This window comes from Chenopodium album, chromosome 25 (assembly GCF_948465745.1).
Source record: "Chenopodium album chromosome 25, dcCheAlbu1.1, whole genome shotgun sequence".
NCBI lineage: Eukaryota > Viridiplantae > Streptophyta > Magnoliopsida > Caryophyllales > Amaranthaceae > Chenopodium > Chenopodium album.
In genome coordinates this window covers 30269847-30288832 of record NC_137858.1, presented here as the reverse complement: position 1 = coordinate 30288832, position 18986 = coordinate 30269847, and the positions used below count along the sequence as shown (strand labels likewise).

At 32.7% G+C, this 18986-nt stretch overlaps 1 protein-coding gene across 1 annotated transcript; it reads left to right on the top strand.

Moving 5' to 3' along the window:
• The first annotated feature begins 709 nt into the window (after positions 1-709).
• On the top strand, positions 710-7446 carry LOC145613505 (S-adenosyl-L-methionine-dependent uroporphyrinogen III methyltransferase, chloroplastic-like). The gene is made up of 4 exons (XM_081668625.1): positions 710-1537; positions 1635-1704; positions 3074-3351; positions 6842-7446. Exons 1-4 carry the CDS (start codon positions 896-898, stop codon positions 6989-6991), a joined length of 1140 nt encoding a protein of 379 aa, XP_081524751.1. The 5' UTR covers positions 710-895; the 3' UTR covers positions 6992-7446.
• Positions 7447-18986: the final 11540 nt, after the last annotated feature.

Sequence of the window (18986 nt, the reverse complement as noted above, 5' to 3'; positions counted from 1 at the left end):
TACATAACAGCTAGTCAACCGCTACTTTACCGAACACTCTTATCTAAATTATTTAACTTCACAGCTGACAGCTAACAGCTACCTACACAGCTAACAGCTGCCTCCACAGCTACAGCTACCTTTACAGCTATATTTTACCGAACACGCCTGAACGTTTTTCATCAGTGAAGTGATGAGGGTTTTGTTTATTGTAGGTATAATTCAATAAATTGAATGAGGGTAGTTTAGTAAATGTATTATTACATAACCATGGTTAGTGTATTTTAGGCTAATACTCCGTATATCATATTTGATAAAATAAAGTTATACTGAGAATAATTGTAAAACTAATGCTATTTAAGAGAATTTGACAAAAATTTTGCTACTATAATTGCTACTAATGAGAAAAACCCTTTTTTTTTTTAAAGCAAATTAAACAGGGCCTTTGTGAACCAAACTCCGGGCCTGTTCTCATTGACTGAACTAAGTTGAATTGAACTAAACTAAACTGAATTGAGTTAAACTGAACATAACTCAAATGAATATTTTATAAGAGAAGAAAATTAGAAGCTGAGCCGAACTGAATTGAATTTCAACGTAAGAGAACAAGGCCTAATAGTTTAATACTACTATTATGAATCCAAATTTGATTTTACAACCTTGGTCAAGTGGGAGGAATCAGAATGTAGTATAGACTAGTAGACTACAGATGAACCTGCCCCTTTTAACGGCTAAAAGGTCACACTGTTATCTTAGCTTTGGCTCTCCATCTTCCCCAAATTCCACTGCTGCGGCTGCCTGCCTGCCGTTTGCCACCAATATGAACCATTGAACCTTGATTCACCATTTCCTTTTAAATTTGTCATTGTTTGTTTTATGATTACATCAATACCTTTGTTGAAAGCTACCCTTTTCAATGGCGGCTCTAAATCATCTTCAATCACTTTCAATTCATCATTTCACTTCTCATCAGCAAAAACCCAGAAATTTTCATACCCAATTTTGCATTAATTACAGGCAAATTCAATGTTCTAGCTCTTCACCCTTCACAGAGAAGAATTCAGTTGAAAGATATCAAAGGGAGAATTGGGTTTATCCTGTTATATCCCAATTCTCAACATCACAATCTCATGACCATTCTTCTCAATCATCATCATCTTTGCCGCCGCCGCCACGGTCTGAGAGTAGAAGAGAACATGACATTGATTTGCAGATTCCTGAATTGAAGAAGCTGCTAGAAGTATTGAGAGAAAAGAGAGGTTCTAATGTTAATGATGGTAGTGGGGTTGGAAATGTGTTTTTGGTGGGAACTGGTCCAGGTGATCCTGATCTTCTGACATTGAAAGCCCTGAAAATCATTCAATCTGCTGATCTTTTACTGTATGATCGCCTTGTTTCGAATGATGTTTTGGATTTGGTTGGTGACAATGCTAGGCTTCTTTATGTTGGGAAGACTGCTGGGTATCATAGTAGAACACAGGAGGAGATTCATCAGATTCTCTTGAGTTTTGCTGAAGCTGGTGCTAATGTTGTTAGACTTAAAGGCGGAGATCCTCTTGTAAGAATGTTTGTATGCTAACAATGATTTTTTGTTTGTGTCAATACATTGTGTAATGCTTATTTTGTTTGTGCTAAATTTTGTGTTGTTGTGGCAGATTTTCGGGCGAGGTGGCGAAGAGATGGATTTCTTGCAGCAGAAGGGGATTCAAGTCAAAGTTGTTCCTGGTATGCTCTTTGATACCTTGTTAAATGTACTAACTTCTGGTGTGTTTCTTTATATAAAGTATATATGATTGTTACAAGATACAAGATCACAATAGTTTGCAGTAGTTAATGAAAGTCAAAATTGTTCCTGCTGTCATGTTTATCCTTCTTTTTGAAATTTTGATGTGATTGTTACTTTATATACAAAGTATTTGAATGTTACTATAGTTTGTAATTGTAACAGTAACAGATTTATGTGCTAAAAAAGTACTAGGTGAAAGTGATTGACGGACTCCTGGTAGCTTTCACCTGCATCCCTGCATCTTCCAATAGGCTACTTTTGTTAGTTTCTTGCTATGCATAGCCATTGGTTTTGTTAGTTTCTTGCAATATTTTGCTGTATGTTTGAATCTGTATAAATGTCAGCTGTAGGGTTGAATCTGTCATTGATGTTTACTTCAGGGTGTACTCTTAGCATAACTATTTCCTTAATCGGAGCAATTATCTTTGACTTGATGAAATTACCACTCGTTTAAATTGATGTTTAATAACAAAGATATAATTGAAATGAATGGGAGGCTTTCTACTTAATCATATGCAGACCTGTTGATGTAATACTTTAATGCGCTTTTGATTTGTCAAACAATAAATTGTGCTCATGATTGCATTGCATTCAAAGTCGTATCAAGTCATGCGCCATAGCTGTAACCTTGTGATGCTTATGAGCTATGACTCCCTTGCAATAAGCTAGACTTTTCATTCATCGGTACAATAAAATCTCAGGAACTGAAGCATCTGTTTAGCATTGAATCGTCTCATATGAAGCATAGAAATGTATCTTTCATTAGCCGAGAAAAACTCATCTATATAGCAATCAATGTTGTTTTTTTCATCTGCTTCCATTCCTGTTTAAACCTGTTTTGTTTGACAACAAAGCATTAGGATTTGTTTCATAAATTACATGATTGCTTTTCTGAAATATGTCTATTTTCCATATACTACCTCCGTTTCTTATTATTTGCAACAAAGGAGTACTATTTGTGAGACATAAAATCCTTTGTTGCAAATAATCAGAAAAAGTGGTAGTACTTTATTGTGAATAAGTCCTGTCAAACCAGTTGGTGATTTGTGTATCATTTGATTTAGAGATGGTGGGATATCAATACAATTGATGCAGTCTTGAAATCCCTAACTCATTGAGCTTAGTTATATATAATAGAATTCAGTCATTATTTGATATCATGAGGGATGCTTTTATTGCTCACCAATTCCTACTTGCTGCACCTGTAAAAGAAGAATGTCTTATGTTTTATCCTTTATAACTGTCTAAATATGCTGATGCAAATATCATTTACCATAAATGATAGTCTGAGATCTTCTTGCTTGTTAGGTATAACTGCTGCTTCAGGTATATCAGCAGAGCTGGGAATACCATTAACTCACCGAGGCATCGCTACCAGTGTTAGATATCTCACTGGACACTCAAGAAATGGGGGAACTGATCCATTGTATGTAGCAGAGAATGCTGCTGACCCTGATTGTACCCTAGTGGTATATATGGGTTTGGCAACCCTTCCTGCTCTTGCCCAGAAATTGGTGCAACATGGCCTGCCTAGTGATACTCCTGCTGTTGCAGTGGAAAGAGGGACAACTGCTCAACAGCGTTTGGTAAGAAATGCCTTATCTTTCCTTGATTCAATCATGTTGAACTTTCTAACGTTGTGTTTAGGCTTTTCAATAAGATGGGATTTACTTTCACTGCAGCAGCATGCTTAATTGATATGTAGATTGGCAAGGATTTGATAAAATAACATCTTTCTATTATTTCTGCACTTTTCTTGTGGACTTACCCTCATACTTTAAGCAGTACACATTGTTGAACTACGGGTCGATATGTACCAAAAAAAAAAAAAAAAAAAAAAAAACCATATAAAAACAATTTTATTTTTTGACACACCATATAAAACAATTTTAATCGTATAAATAAATTCTCTCTATACTTTGCATTCCAGTAGCTACAATGTCCAATACTCTTTCAACTTTAAAATTGAAAAGATATAAAACCATCAAAATGTAATGTGGAAGATATGAAAATAATGCAGGAAATGTTTTTTCTTTGGTTTGCTTTTTAGAAGTGTCATGCTTAAAAGTAGTATTTTAGCTTAGAATTATCCAAGTGGTACAGCCTAACAAACTTTTAGTTATTTTCAAAATCATGAACAATTGTATTGATGATCTCCTCTTTAAAGCTACATTTAGTTATTGCTCCCTCCCCTTACCTAAGTAACAATTCTTCTAGATTCATAGGAAGATTCATTCAATGAACCACTTTAGTTGAACCGTAGTTCTGATGAATAACCTGAATAATGATATCCTAAGCACTCCAACCTACAACCAAATTACCAAGCTAAGTAATTTTTTTTTTTCTTCATAGATGTGGAAGGGTAAAAAAGAAAGGAATACGAGTAATCTAAATTATTTTTTCTATGAAGGGAAAGAACATTTTCTAAGAGAGTGTCAAAGCTGAAAAGTTAAGGAGTTGGGTGGATAATTTTAAAAGCTACAATTAGATGAATTTAAGAGGGTTAAGTGAAACAATGTACTCCACTTTAAAATGATATATGCATTGGAAAATTTGTCAAATACAATTTTGAGTAATAGCACTTTTGCCGATTATTAAAGATAAACTCAACTTTGTAACTTAATACCTTTAATAAGTCAAAAGTAGCTTTAAACTAAGTAAAATTGGAAGGTGTGGAAATGCCATGATTAGATGGTGGAGGCAAATGTTTAGTGTACACTGGAAACCAATTTTAAAATGACCCATCATACAATATAAAACACGCGTCTCTTGATAAGCAAAAGAACATCAAGCATAAAGCAAAAGAACATAAGGGTTGAAACAAAAGAATGTGTACTACAATAAACATATGAACTACAACCAAAGAACATGAACCCCTAAAATCATTAGGGATAAAACAGATATTTAATCTCCAATAAACATGTGGGAATCTAAAGAACATAAACTTGAAAAATAAGGAAGATTTAACAACAATAACCCAACGTTTGCTCTGTTCTCCCAAAATAATTTAAAACTTTGGATTATTCCGCAATAATCCTAAGTTTACTACTTATTCTCTCCTAGCAAACCTATTTTATCGGAAATCAGCTAAGAAGTGAAACATTCTTTTCCCCCTCTTATTCTCTCCTTCTTCCTCCTTAGTCCTTATGGACATCAATAGAGATTAGATGGGAGTCATGGGTCTATCATGGAGCCCCACTTCACCATCTTTTGAACACCACCACGGCACTACCACAAAACAACCCCACCTACCCAACAACATGCTAGTCGCAACTAGTATCCACCCTACCCTTTCTTGCTGCAACCATTAGCTCCCCCCACCCCTCCTTACTAGCCACCAGTGACCCACCACTCCCTTTCCTCGCCTCCCCTTTGCAGCCTCCACCTCCCCCACATGCCACATCCTCTGCAACCCCCTTCCCCCACCATTCACTCCTTTACCACCCCTTAAAACAATGTTCCCTTCCACTCTTCCCCTTGAAACCACCACCCCTCTATTTCCCTTTCCCTATCCATATCCTCAAAACCACCGTCCTTTAAACACTACCACCCCACAACTACCCTACCCACCCAACAACCGCCAGTCTGCCATCTACCCCATCAAAATCTCACCCCCTATCTCTCAATTCAATTTCTCTCTCCTCCTTGAAACAGCCACCACTAGCCCACTGGGGTGTGTGGTGGTGGTGGTTCTTGGTAGAAGACCGGTGAAGTTCATGGGGAGTTGTGAGTGGTGAGTGCTTCATGGTGAGATGTGAGTGGTAGTGAGCGAGTGGTTTGTAGTGATTCGTGGTGGTTGTAGTTTGTGATTCTTGGTGGTGGTGAGCGGTGTTGGTGTGAGCTATGGAGGCAGGGGAAGAGAGAAAAAGGCCATTGAAGGTACATGCAAGAGAAAGCAGTATGGAGGGGAAGAGAGAGAAAGAGGAGGATTTTTTTTGTAATTTTAATTTTTTGAATAAAAAAATTAACCAATAAATAATTGACACGTGGATTGCAACAAGTAATAATAGGGGGATGACTTGCTTGTGTTGCAAGGAGAAATAGATAGAAAACTTCGAATTATTTTGGAATAATCCAAAGTTGGATTATTTTGAGAGAACGGAGCAAATGTTGGATTATTCATGTTAAGTTTTCAAAAGAAAAAAAAAATTACTATTTAAAAACGAATGTAAACAATCTTCATTTATAGAAAAATAGTTCATAATAAAAAATAAAAAAAAAAGTACGGGAAAATAACGTATATTCAACTCCAAAGAATATATGTTGGATTTCTATTAGAAATTTAATAGGCCATAGTCTTAGTTGAGAGAGTAGTAATAGACATGAAAATCATCTTCAACCTGATAAAAATAAAACTTATTAAAAACATATTGATAAGATCTTAATATAAATTGGAAAACACCTTTTTCTTCTAACAAGTCATCAATTCTTTGAATCCAAAACTGATATCCCAAAGTTTACAATCAATGGATTGATTTTAGGATAACAATTAGCAACTTTTCAATAGAAATTTTGAAAACTATTTGTAACTTTTTTTTTACAAGCTCTAGTAGCCAAATTTAACACAAATCTACATTTTATGGTGAGCATTGTGCGTACGCCTCTGCTATTCTATCTGCATGGATATGCAAAGCATCAAATCTGTGCACACCAGTTGTTTCAATTGTATAGTATGTATATTACCTGCGTCCTCGGATGTATATGAGTAGGAGCCAAGCATGTTGGATGCCCCCTTCCTTTGCATTTTAAGTTTATTCTCGTTATAATACTGTAATATCACTGTACATAAGCCCCTTATATCCTATTTGCATGGAAATGCAAGGCATGTAATCTGTGCTCACTAGTTGTTTCGATTGTATAGTATGTATATTACCTGAGTCCTTGGATGTATGTTCTGCTATCTTAAAAAGTAGGAGTCAAGCAAATTGGATAGACCTTCCCTTGCGTTTTTAGTTTTTCCTCGTCATGATATGGTAATATTAGGTATTCAGGGTTATGTGACTTCTGTTCATGCCGGCAACTCCATTTGGGAGACACATTTCAGCTAACCTTGTGGCTGAATTTTCATTTGAACAGGTATTTGCAAAGTTGGAGGATCTTGCTGATAAAATTAAATGTACTGGACTGGTATCCCCTACACTCATAATTATTGGGAAGGTTGTTACACTTTCACCATTGTGGATGCAATCCTGTGAAGAACCAACTGAACTTGTGGAGGCACAATAGAAACCAGCGCTTGGCTTTTTGGGAAATTATTCTGCGCATTCTGGTTTTTGAATAACCAGGTAGACCACTGAAGAAGCGACAACAATTACTGGTTGGTGGTGAATGCCTACTGAAGCTGAAAGCTGGTGTTTAGTTAGCACCTCCTATGCTAGCAAAGTAGTAAATACAGTGGTGTTCGGTATCCAGAATTGCCTTTGATCAATAAGGCGTCCATGGCTCCATGCAATCATACTGACAAAGTAGCTCGGCTTGGAGACTTGAAAGCTTTTGCTTAGGCTGTCCCCGCTAGCTAAACTTTCGAATAAATGTTTTAGTGAAATGGAGGCATTTAGAATGTTTAAGTGTATTAAAAATCAAGTGAGACACATGTAACATGTTCTATCAATTCGTTTCTTGAAGACATTAAAACTAATATGACTACAATATTGTAGAAATTTTGAAGAAATCAGTTTTCATTCAATTTGTAGAAATAGAGAGAATATTGGGCTTCGTGGCTGAAGTGATAAATGTGCATATATCTGGTAAATGTGGTTCCGGAGTAAATGGCCTGAATAAAACTAATTGGTATACACTAGACCCTAGTGTAGGTATCACACCCTACACCCCCCCTCTAAACGATGCGTTTAACAATCTCCCTCATATACCCACTTTCTGCAATTGTACAGTAAAAATCAAACCACCATTTATCTTTTTTCACTTTCTCTCACCTCACCCATTTTCTGCATTTTCTCTCTCTACACCCATTTTCAGCATTTTCTAATCCAAAATTTTTAACAAACTTTGCGACAAATTATCCAAAAAAGTTGTTCAACTGCTACATAATTCAACAAATCAAGGTCGAAATTCGAAGGAGTAAGTGATTTTGTTCATATTTAATTCGAAAAAGAGTATAAACCCTAATTTTTATAATTTATTGTTGCAATTGTGTTACAGGTTCATTTACTATTTTTAGTTTTAAAACTAGTAATTTGAACAAGTACATTTTGAATTTTGAGTATGAAGTATTTCATTTTTTTTATTGTAGTATGAAGGAAATAGCTTCAGAGAAGAACTTAAAAAAAAAACTGGAGAAAAGCAAGCATTAATTAAATTAGTTCGTAGTGGGTTTTTTTTTTTTTTAAAAAAAAAAAATTTATAAATGTTCATTTTCATTTTGATAAATGTTCATTTATATATTAGTATACAATCATTCACATGTTAATAAATGATTAATACAAATATTTATTTATATATTACTATATAGTCATTGTAAAAATCTCCTATTGTATATCAAAAACTTTTAAAAGATATTAAAACTTATGGTATAGATGTTAACATTTCTACAATTTCGAGGTAATATATGAACATATACTGAATTATAAATGTTCATTTGTATATTTGAATCTATTTGAGTTTATATTTGACTTTATATGCCAAAATAAAAAATGTTTATTTTTATGATACGTTATGCACATTTATGAAATGCATAAATATTCATTCATGTGAGTTGAGAAACTGACTTATGCATACTATGAAATCTTTTGATCATATATGAAATTCATAATGTTCATTTACATATATAGTAATGTAAATCAATGTAAGTATAATTTATTATTATTTCTTTAATTTTTATTTTTTATTTTTATGAATGTTCAATTTCATTTTATTAAATGTTCATTTATATGTTAGTATAACGTCATTCATATTTTAATAGATGATACATGTTAACTTACGTATTGATAAATGTTCATTTTCATAATATATAAATGTTAATTTACGTATTGATAAATGTTCATTTTCATTCTTATTCATGATCATTTCATTTTTAACAAGTAAATGCATTGATTTTAAAATGAATATGTGCATATACTTAAAAGTTCATTTTTATACTACTAATTAAAGCACCCAATTATATCATAAATTAGTTATTTTAACAAATTTAATAAGGAATTTCAATAAGAGTGTGTGCTATATTGTATGTAGTTTTCATGGAAATGATTCTTACAATTAGAATAAGGAGTGTGTGCTACCTTCAAAAATTTCCAATTTATAACAAGTACAAAAATTATAAATTTTATACATTTTTCATCTATAATAATGCTCCTTAATTAAATGTTCAATTATAAATAATTATATGTTCATTTACAACTATTAATAAAATATGTTCAGTTTTGAAATATTATATGTTCAAAATGACGTCACTTGGGGAGGAGGGTGTAGGTAGCAGAAGTTACACCGGGGTGTAGTGTAAAATTTTCAGAATAAAACACACGGTTAACTTAAAGCCCAGTAACCCCATAAAACACGTTTGAAGGCCTAGGGCTTAGGAAGAATGAGAAATTTTTCATTCCTTTACTTTACACAATTACACTAGTCATCTAAGCTATACATATTGAGAAAGACCTCTTGTAGCAATGTAGCAATGGCCCAAAGATCGCCTCACATCTTTGAGGTGTGACATTCAATTCTCATCGGGCATACACAGAAAATGTGTTGTACATATATATTTAGGGGTTATTTACTCAGGAATTACTCGGCTACATATATTTTGATTACTTTGAAATTACTCTGTAGTTTGAAAAGGTAAATTATGTTAAGGAAAATAATAAATAAAGGAAGTATATGATTATAAAAAAAAGATAAAAAAAAAATTATTTAGCATCAATTGATGTGTAATTTTATCATTAACTAGGGTGGTGCACCGTATTTAGCCATGTTCGTGAAGCGCTTTCAGTGTTGACAACATAAATAAGGGAAAACATGTAAACAAATATTTTTAGGGATATAAATGTACACACTTTATTCTTTAGAATTAAAACAAAGGCCAATGATGATAATAATGAAGGCAAATAAGTAATTAAACATTTTAGAGGGTATAATTGTCCAAATACTATTCATAATTGTTAAATCATTAAATCATACAAGGAAAAACTTAAGAGGCAATAACATATTATCAATAGGGTTATATGGGTAAACAAACATTTGGATAAATAAGTAAATAAACATTTTAGGACATATTGTTCAAACACTATTCGCAAGAGCTAAATCATTAAATCACACAATGCAAGACTTAATTAGAGACAATTAGCATCATATCAATAAGAGCCTATAAGAAGTGTATTGAATGCTTACTTGCAGCCCTATAGCCTATAAAAATTAATTACACACATCTACACGTGATTTTGTCATAAATTCTTAAATTTACACTATTTTAAAAAGTGTATATAATGCTTATATAAGATTATAAGGGTTGCATATAACATTACCCTTTTTTCATATCCAAGTTTTTTTAAAGGAAAATATATTAGCCAACTTAGCCATGAGATATTGAGATATTATTCTCTCCCTCAATAAAAATTATCTAAATGTCACAATCCGCATATCTTTGTCACAAATGATAGGTGCAAGAATGACATTGATGCATTTTAATTTGTTGCTTTTGCTTCATGCTCCCATAGTAATATAGTATTTCTAAATTAAAAGTCAACATAGAGTAACATATTTGACTTGTATGATATACAACTCTCACCCTTTTTCTTTCTTTCTTTCTTTCTTTCTTTTTATTTCTTCTTTTAATTATTTTCTCTTTAATGTACTATTTTGCATACACTAAGGAACTTATCACTTATCAGAAAAGATATGGGATCTTATTACTTCAATTTTCACTTATTATATTTTATGCTTTGCTTTTAGAGCACTAATGACCGAATAGATTATTTCTCCTTTAGTGCACACTAAAAGCTTAATCAATCCCACAACACATACATTTCTTCAACGGATTCGAACTCTGATTATATCAATTGGTGGATTAGATGCTTTCTCATCCCCACTTAATTATTCTAAATGTTCTACTTGGTGAATGGTGCCGTGGATCTTGAAGAATTCTCAATGACGAAAATAATAATATTATTTTATAGTATTTAGTATATTATATGTTTTGGTAGGTAACTAGGTAAGGACTAAGGAGAGTACATAGTGCTGTCAAATTTCAAACTGAAACCGTTTAACTGCTCGAAACCGACCGACCCAAATGAGAACCGAACCGATTAAAAACCGATTTTTTTGAAACCGAAAACCGACCCGAACCGTATTTTAGTAAACCCGAAACCGAATCGACCCGAATAATGTTAAATTGTATAAGAACCGAACCCGTTACCAAACCGAACCAAATATAAACCGTACTGAAAGAAAACCGAACTGAAAAAGAACCGAACCGTATCTTACCCGAAACCGTTTAAACTGGCAAAAAAAACCGCTTACACCGAACCGTCAGCAAACTGCTACCCGTTTGCACCGAACCATTTAAAACCGAACTGTTTGTAAACCGAACTGGTTATAAACCGAACCGTTTATGAACCAAACCGCTTCTAAATCGAACCGTTTACAATCTTTTTTATATAATTAAATGAATTTTTTTTTTGATGGGAATATAATTAAATGGATTAAATATTAGAAATCTTAGAATATTTTTTTTAAAATAGCAAGGCAAATCATTCATTAAGGATAATCAGTGTTCACAAACATGAGCAAAACAAGCAGGCTCAGGCCCTGCCTCAAACTATTAACAACACTACTGCCTCTAGTCATGTATAAAAATGATTAAATAAGAAGCATATAATAACCTAATTGTAAACACAGTAATACATTAATACACTAACTCTTATAATCTACTTCGTAATAAACTAGTAAGATCAGTATGACTAAACTTGAAACAGAACATAATATATATTTATAAAATCAATGAGAATTTGTTTATAATATAATGCCTAAATAGTAAATATGAAATGATTCGCGACTTTACATAAAACTTGTGAACGCAAAAAGTTAGCAAGTACTATCAAATTTCAAACCAAAACCATTTAACTGCCCGAATCCAAACAACTCGATAAACAATTTATTTTTTGAAACCGAAAACCGACTCGAACCGTAATTTAGTAAACTTAAAATGGAACCGATATGAATAACGTTAAAGTGGTTAAACCATCGAAGAACCGAACCAGTTATAAACTGAACCGAAAAAGAACCGAACCAGTTATAAACTGAACAAAAAAAGAACCGACCTGTTTCTAACCCAAAACCGTTTCCAACCCGAAACTGTTTGAACTGGGATAAAAACCGTTTACACCGCACCGTTAACAAACCGCAACCCGTCTGCACTGAACCGTTTACTACCCGGACTGTTTACAACCCGAACCGAATTAAAACCGCTTAAGATAAAACCGAAACCGTTAACTATTTAAACCGAACCAAAACCGACCCGTGAGACAATTAAACCGATTCCAAACCACCCGATTGAATATCGAACCGATTTCAAACCGAACCGAAACCGAACTGTCAAACCGTTTTGACAGTGCTAAGAGTACATCTTATAAAGGTCAAACCTTTACCTAATCGGAATAACATGCAAATTTTCCTTGGTAGTAAGAGGGGAGGGGTGAGGAATTCTTGGAATCTAACCGTAACAACACACGTTGGTATTTCACATGATACCAACGACAAATTATATTGATACCAACAAAACAATTTTATGTTCGTTGGTATCATTTAATAAGGTGGTTGTTATCATGGTGATACTATCTAAAGTATAATGAAATACCAACATGTGTTATCACATTATTTTTTTTCAAGTACGATAAAAGTGAATGGACGATAATACCCCTTATGACTCTAACAATTAGAGTCTTAGAATTCCTCGGGAGGGGTAAGGGATGGATTTCTACCCTCATTGTGTCTTGCCTTTTTATGGAAAAAAAGTCTAAAATTTATTTTTAGTATTCTTTTAAGATGCTTTGTTTACAAGAGATTCCACCTCATCTTGTACATGGGTGATTAATATAAAATAAAATACAATAGCATTAATTTTTGGATAATTAAAACTACTACATATAGCTAAACCCCAACTTGGAGTAATCTCCATAAACTCATAAAGCATAAAGTTTGATAGTATGGTACTTTAATTTCACCACTACATGTATCCAAGATGATTAGCATTAAGTATCTTTCGCATATTTGATTGATCTTCCCCTCTTTGAGTAATCTATAATATATGTCACTTTCTAAATTTTCACAATAATATATTATCACTACGTACATAAAGTAGGAGTTGAACTAAATATGAAGTACATCAAAACAAACTGTTAGTTTAGCTATTTTGTTTGGTGCAAACTGCAAAGGGCTTCTTCAATTCCTAGCTAGTAGGTTTGAGGTAGTCAAAACGTTACTCTTCCTTTTTTACCCATTATAATGCCACCATGTCTATCTAACAATTCCCGAATATAGTTCTAGCTAATTCATCAAGAGTTTTTGTTTTGTTCATTTTAAACTAGCAAACATTCATGAATATGACTAACTTTAAGTGTACTCGAAAACAACTTTGAGAATCTTAATTTTGCATCTTAGCATGTTCATGACTTCATCCATCAATCACGCATTGTTCTATAAGATTTTCAAAATTTGTCAACTTTTGTGCTTTTTGCATATGATTTCCAAGTCAACGGATCTTGATATTCAAGCTTGCTTAGCTTGGTACTAAAAATATAATGGATTCCAAAATGTACATGCAATTATTATTATGCATAGTTGACTTATAAAAGGAATTTTAGTCGACCCGTGAAACATAGAGTGACGACACATTGAAGGACAATCAAATGATGCTTCATGCAATGTACTTCGATCTACTCTTGTTTAGCCAACAAATAGCATCAAAAGTGAAGATGAAAGTAAGTAATAATACTATGCAACTTAAAAGATGACGCACGAATTAAAGGGCTAATGATTCAATTATCCATGGTGCCATGGTGGGCAAGAGATTCTTAAGTTAGGGTAAAGATATTTTGTAGGAAAAGTGTACGTATTCAATGACAATAAACTATGATAAGAATTTAGGAAAATGACAATAAAATGTGAGGTACTACAAACTACTTCGTACATTATTACATTATTTTGAGTGTAAAATGTACTTCCTCCATGTTTTTTTCCCCAATATTTAAGACTTTAGAGATTCGTCTTTATCAATGAACCCCGTATGAGAAGAATTGTCAATTGGGTCATTCAGTTAGGGTACGGTTCAAATTATTTAGGGTCCACTATACTGTTAGATCAGGTCACTTTGAATTTCAAGCATGTTAGGATCAATATCGGGTTAGGTTGGATTTCAAGTTGAGTTAAAGCTGTCAAAAGCTGACCCAACCCGAAAAATTTACCCGAACCCGATTATTAACCGACCTGTTTGAACACTGAAAAAATGGTGACCCGAACTTCATATGACCCGACTTGAAACCAACCCTAGACCGAGTTAAGCCGAGTATTTGAGGCCTGAACCCGAACATGAACTGTCCTCGAGATGACTCGATCTGAATATAACCCGCAAATTATTGACCGGAACCGAACTCAACCTGATTTGAGATTGACCCAAACACGTTTTAACCAATCAAAACCAATATTCAACCCGACCTGTTTCCAACCCCACCCGAATTCAACTCGACCTATTACTAACCCGACCCAAATTTAACCCGACTTTAAATTTAACCCGATCTGTTACTAACCCGACTCGAAATTAGCACATGAGTTGTTATTGACCCGACCCACATTCAACCCAAATTGTTCCTAACACATTTCAAACTCAACCCAACCTGCTATTGACCAGACCTGATTTCAAATCACCTTAAATTCAATTTAGACCACCTAATTATTTTTTTTTTTTGAAACAAGACCACCTAATTATTATATGGTTATATAGTTGCGTTGCTTTGCAAAAATAAAAAAAAATAAAAAATAATGATAATACTTCCTCCGTTCTTTTTTACTTGACCCGCTTTGACTTTTACACTATTCACCACCTCTCTTTTGACCGTCTTTTATGAATGATATATAACGAAAAATATATTCATGTGAGATCTTTTTGAATTCGTCTCAATAAGTACTATCATAATATACAACTTTTATAATTTTTACTTATAGAGAATTAAAGTTATTGATTGCTAAAATTTTACATTGGCAAGCGTGATAAAAGAAACAGGTCAAGTAAAAAAGAACAGAGGAAGTAATAATTAATAAATAAATAAATAAATTTATGTATAGTTACGTTGTCACTTGTGTATAGTTGTATGCTTGTGCAAACGAGTTAATATGTTAAGTTCAATAGTCAATAGTTCAATACATACAGATGACTCCTTACATAGACTATCTGAAATTATTTCCTAAAATGTGTGGAACCAATGAAAAATAGATTAGAATAGGGTCTGAACATATCTTCCGAAAATCTTAACTAAACCTATCTTATTGGAATTAATATGAACTTATTATTATATCTTATCTTTAATTTATATGATCTCATTGTTCGAATTTGAACTTATACAAAATCATTTATCCTAAATTAAGTGAAAAAATGTACTAAATGAAGAAATTGATAATGATTAAACATAAACGTCAATACATGAACTGTTAACAAACTTACTCAAAAAATGTACCCGGAGCCGATATGACCTGATTTGCAATCAACCCAAGATCCAAATTAATCCAGTATTTGAAACCCGAACAAGACCAGACATGGAAATGACCCGACCTGATTATAACCCGCAAATTATTGACTTGAACCAAACCCGACTCGAATCCGAGAATGACCCTAACTCGTTTTAACCCGTTCAAACCCGATTTAAACCCGACCTATTATTCACCCAACCCGAATGTAAACCGAGTTGTTTTTAACCCAACTTAAACCCGACCCAATCCTAATAAGATGTGTGACCCGACGTGACCCGACTCAAGCATGACCAACCCAAACCCGACCGGCATAGGTCTCGATATTAACCCAACCCGAGTTGACCCTATCCAGACTAACCAAATTCAAACTCGACCCATTTACTCGAATTAACATTTCTAGGTTGAATCTTTTGATCAAGTTTAGATCGAGTAATTACAGCTCAGGTCATTTCAACTAAAATTCTTTTCATTAATTTATGAATTTTGGTATAAATTTCTTCACAAAAATTCTTTATACTTCATATTCAAAATTTTAAAATTTATAACACACATTGCGAACATTTTTGTTTGGATACATAACCTTTATTCCCAAAATTTTATCAATTTAAGTTTTACGTAATTATGTGTTATTGAAAATCCTTTACATTTATTTATTCAAAATTTTGACAAATTCTATTCTATTTATTAATTTATCTGTTTATCCTACAATATATACATTTTTTCATAATTCACACCATGTTGTGAAATAAGGGAAAAGATGAGAGATGGAGAGAGCGAGAGTTCATCTGTGTATCTTCATATAATAAGGTGTATATATACATACAATATATTAGGGTTTGATTGGATAAGAATATAAACACTAGATATAAATTGTTCCGGAATAATACAAAGGAGGATAATGAATATCCACAATTATTTCATAACACTTCCCCTTGGATATCCATTATCGAAGACTATGCCTCATTAAAACCTTATTAGGAAAAACCCTGTGGGATAAAAAGCTAACCAAGAAAAAAGTGTACAACATTCTTCGTAGTACGCTCGAAATGCTACCTCGTTAAAAACCATACCAGGAAAACCCAATATGGGACAAAAACCATGTTTAAGGGAAAAAGAGTGCAGCGCGTAATTTCTCCCCCTGATGAATACATAACTTAATGTCTTCTATCGCAATTAATCCAATATAGTTGAGAGTCTTCTAACATGACGCAGGATAACATCATTCCTTGATTTTCGATCCTCCCAAATCCTCAAATTTTTACGCGAACAGGTGAGTCTTCATACCACCAAACCTATAACAATAATACATGTGTTTGTCGACATTTTATTCGAAATCTCTGTTTAAAGTTGCCTTAACCATTATGCATATGCCTTCTTCTGGAGGGCGTGAATAATAGAAATTGATGATCATTATTATTTGATTAAACATTCCATAATAATATGGCAACACATGATATTATTAACGTTGATTTTTCAATCTTGTATGAAATAATAATATAATACATGTAATTATATACATTGATCATGGTTCTTCTGGACCATGATAAAACATGCAGTCTCATGCATAAGTATCTTGTTGATGCTTTAGAATATTTTAAATTGACACGATAGTTCTCTTTCATATACAAATAGTAATTCTCATTACTAATACTAATATGTTCAAACTTCAGGTTGAGATGTCAACGATTTAGTCACATAGACTAAAAGTTTAATAATAATTACAATATTCAAAATATAAATTTTGTAGAGCTGGATATATAAATGCGTTGTACATAAGTTCTTCAGGAACTCTTCTTCTTATATGGTTCATAACATGCAATTAAATCAGCGTCATTGATAATTTCATCACAATTATAAGCCCATTGGAATATAAATATCTCTTTCTCATTTTCCATCAAAGTTGTAAATATGTCTTAATAAACATTGACATACACCACAATTATTTTATAGAAAATAATACATGCAATATGAAATATAGAAAATATGATAACAAATTATACAAGAAGTAATGCATCTAACAACTTCGAATATATGCAATGAATAATCTAGTAACCTATGACTCACACATGCATATGAACATACCTAAGACTCGAAATAATGCATGACGCTATATAGTGTGGACTTTAAATATCCATATATTTCATTGGACTTCAGGTCCATAATAAAGTTTAATTATTATCATTATGTCGACATTATTAAAATGGACATATATTCCGGATCCTTTAGTCACTAGTCCATCATATCATGCATATACATTATTTATCAGTTCCATCATATACCTGTATTATCATATATTTCCTCAAGGTACAATTTTAATTTGCATGCTATTTTGACAATGAAATCTGAATACATTTTTCATTGGTACCATCATAATTTTTCTTACATCATGAACCATCTATTATAATAATTCACATATCTACACAACTTCAAAGGTATTTCATAATACACCTATTAATATACTATTACATTATTAAAAGTGTCAATTGCACTATCTTGCCATATATCACATCTTTATTTGGAACCGATTATACAATCTACACTTCAAGTGTAGTGATTCAAGTATATACAATTGGTAAGCTTTATCTCAATGTGCAACATATCTTGATAGCATATGGACGAAAGTTGGCTAGAAAATATTTCAAATTACCAATATATATATAGGATTCATCAGTTTGATTTTTGCCAACTTACTCAAATTCTCCCCCTAAGTTGGTAAAATATCTCATATATAGGGGCATCACAATTCTTCACCAACTTAGTATACAAATTTGCAATAAAATTCATTTCATGGGAGGATCATAATCAACAAAATTTATTTCTCAGAAGAATTATATTAAACAAACTTTTATCTCTTCTAGAGAGCAATTTTATATCATTTCTTCATTAACTATACATTGCATAACGCATATGTATTAATTAATAAATCTTTCATAATTTGTTCTTTTCAAGAGATCAAAAATTCAACATCAATGAGGAGACATATGTTGTGCAGTTGAATTTCATTCTTTTCCTATTTCTTATGTGCTGACATATTATAGCCCCAATCAAAAGAATTGTTATACAAGCATAAATCACTTGTTGTAATTTACTAGTTGGTGATCTTCTAGATCTTTAAAGACTAAATAGTGTATTTGGTGAGCTTCTAGTCACATGATAGTTGACAATAATATATAAGTTATCTTGGTGAACTTTTGGTCACCCATTACTCTTTGATATAAGAAATCAAAATTGAAATTTTCATATATATACAAATTATTATGAATCACAATCCAAATATAGCTCAATCTCAATGTTATGTCTTGCCATCCAATTCATTTCATATATTTAACATTGAGAGAGTGTCAGCACATTATCAAATGAAACTTCAAGTTTCCATAACGGGTAATTATTAAACCCGGATGGCCTAATTTAATCATCACATCCAATCACTTCTCTAAATTTGAACTCTGGTCGTTTTCCAACATTAGTGATCACCTTATTAAACTTACTTCATGCATGGCCATGAATATGATGTGATATTAGAACACCAACATGT

Bases quoted from the DNA above. Each gene is read 5' to 3' on its own strand.
- LOC145613505 (XM_081668625.1), top strand. From the start codon at position 896: ATGGCGGCTCTAAATCATCTTCAATCACTTTCAATTCATCATTTCACT. The intron at 1,538-1,634 runs GTAAGAATGTTT...TTGTTGTGGCAG, and splicing joins TTAAAGGCGGAGATCCTCTT to ATTTTCGGGCGAGGTGGCGA. The intron at 1,705-3,073 runs GTATGCTCTTTG...CTTGCTTGTTAG, and splicing joins TCAAGTCAAAGTTGTTCCTG to GTATAACTGCTGCTTCAGGT.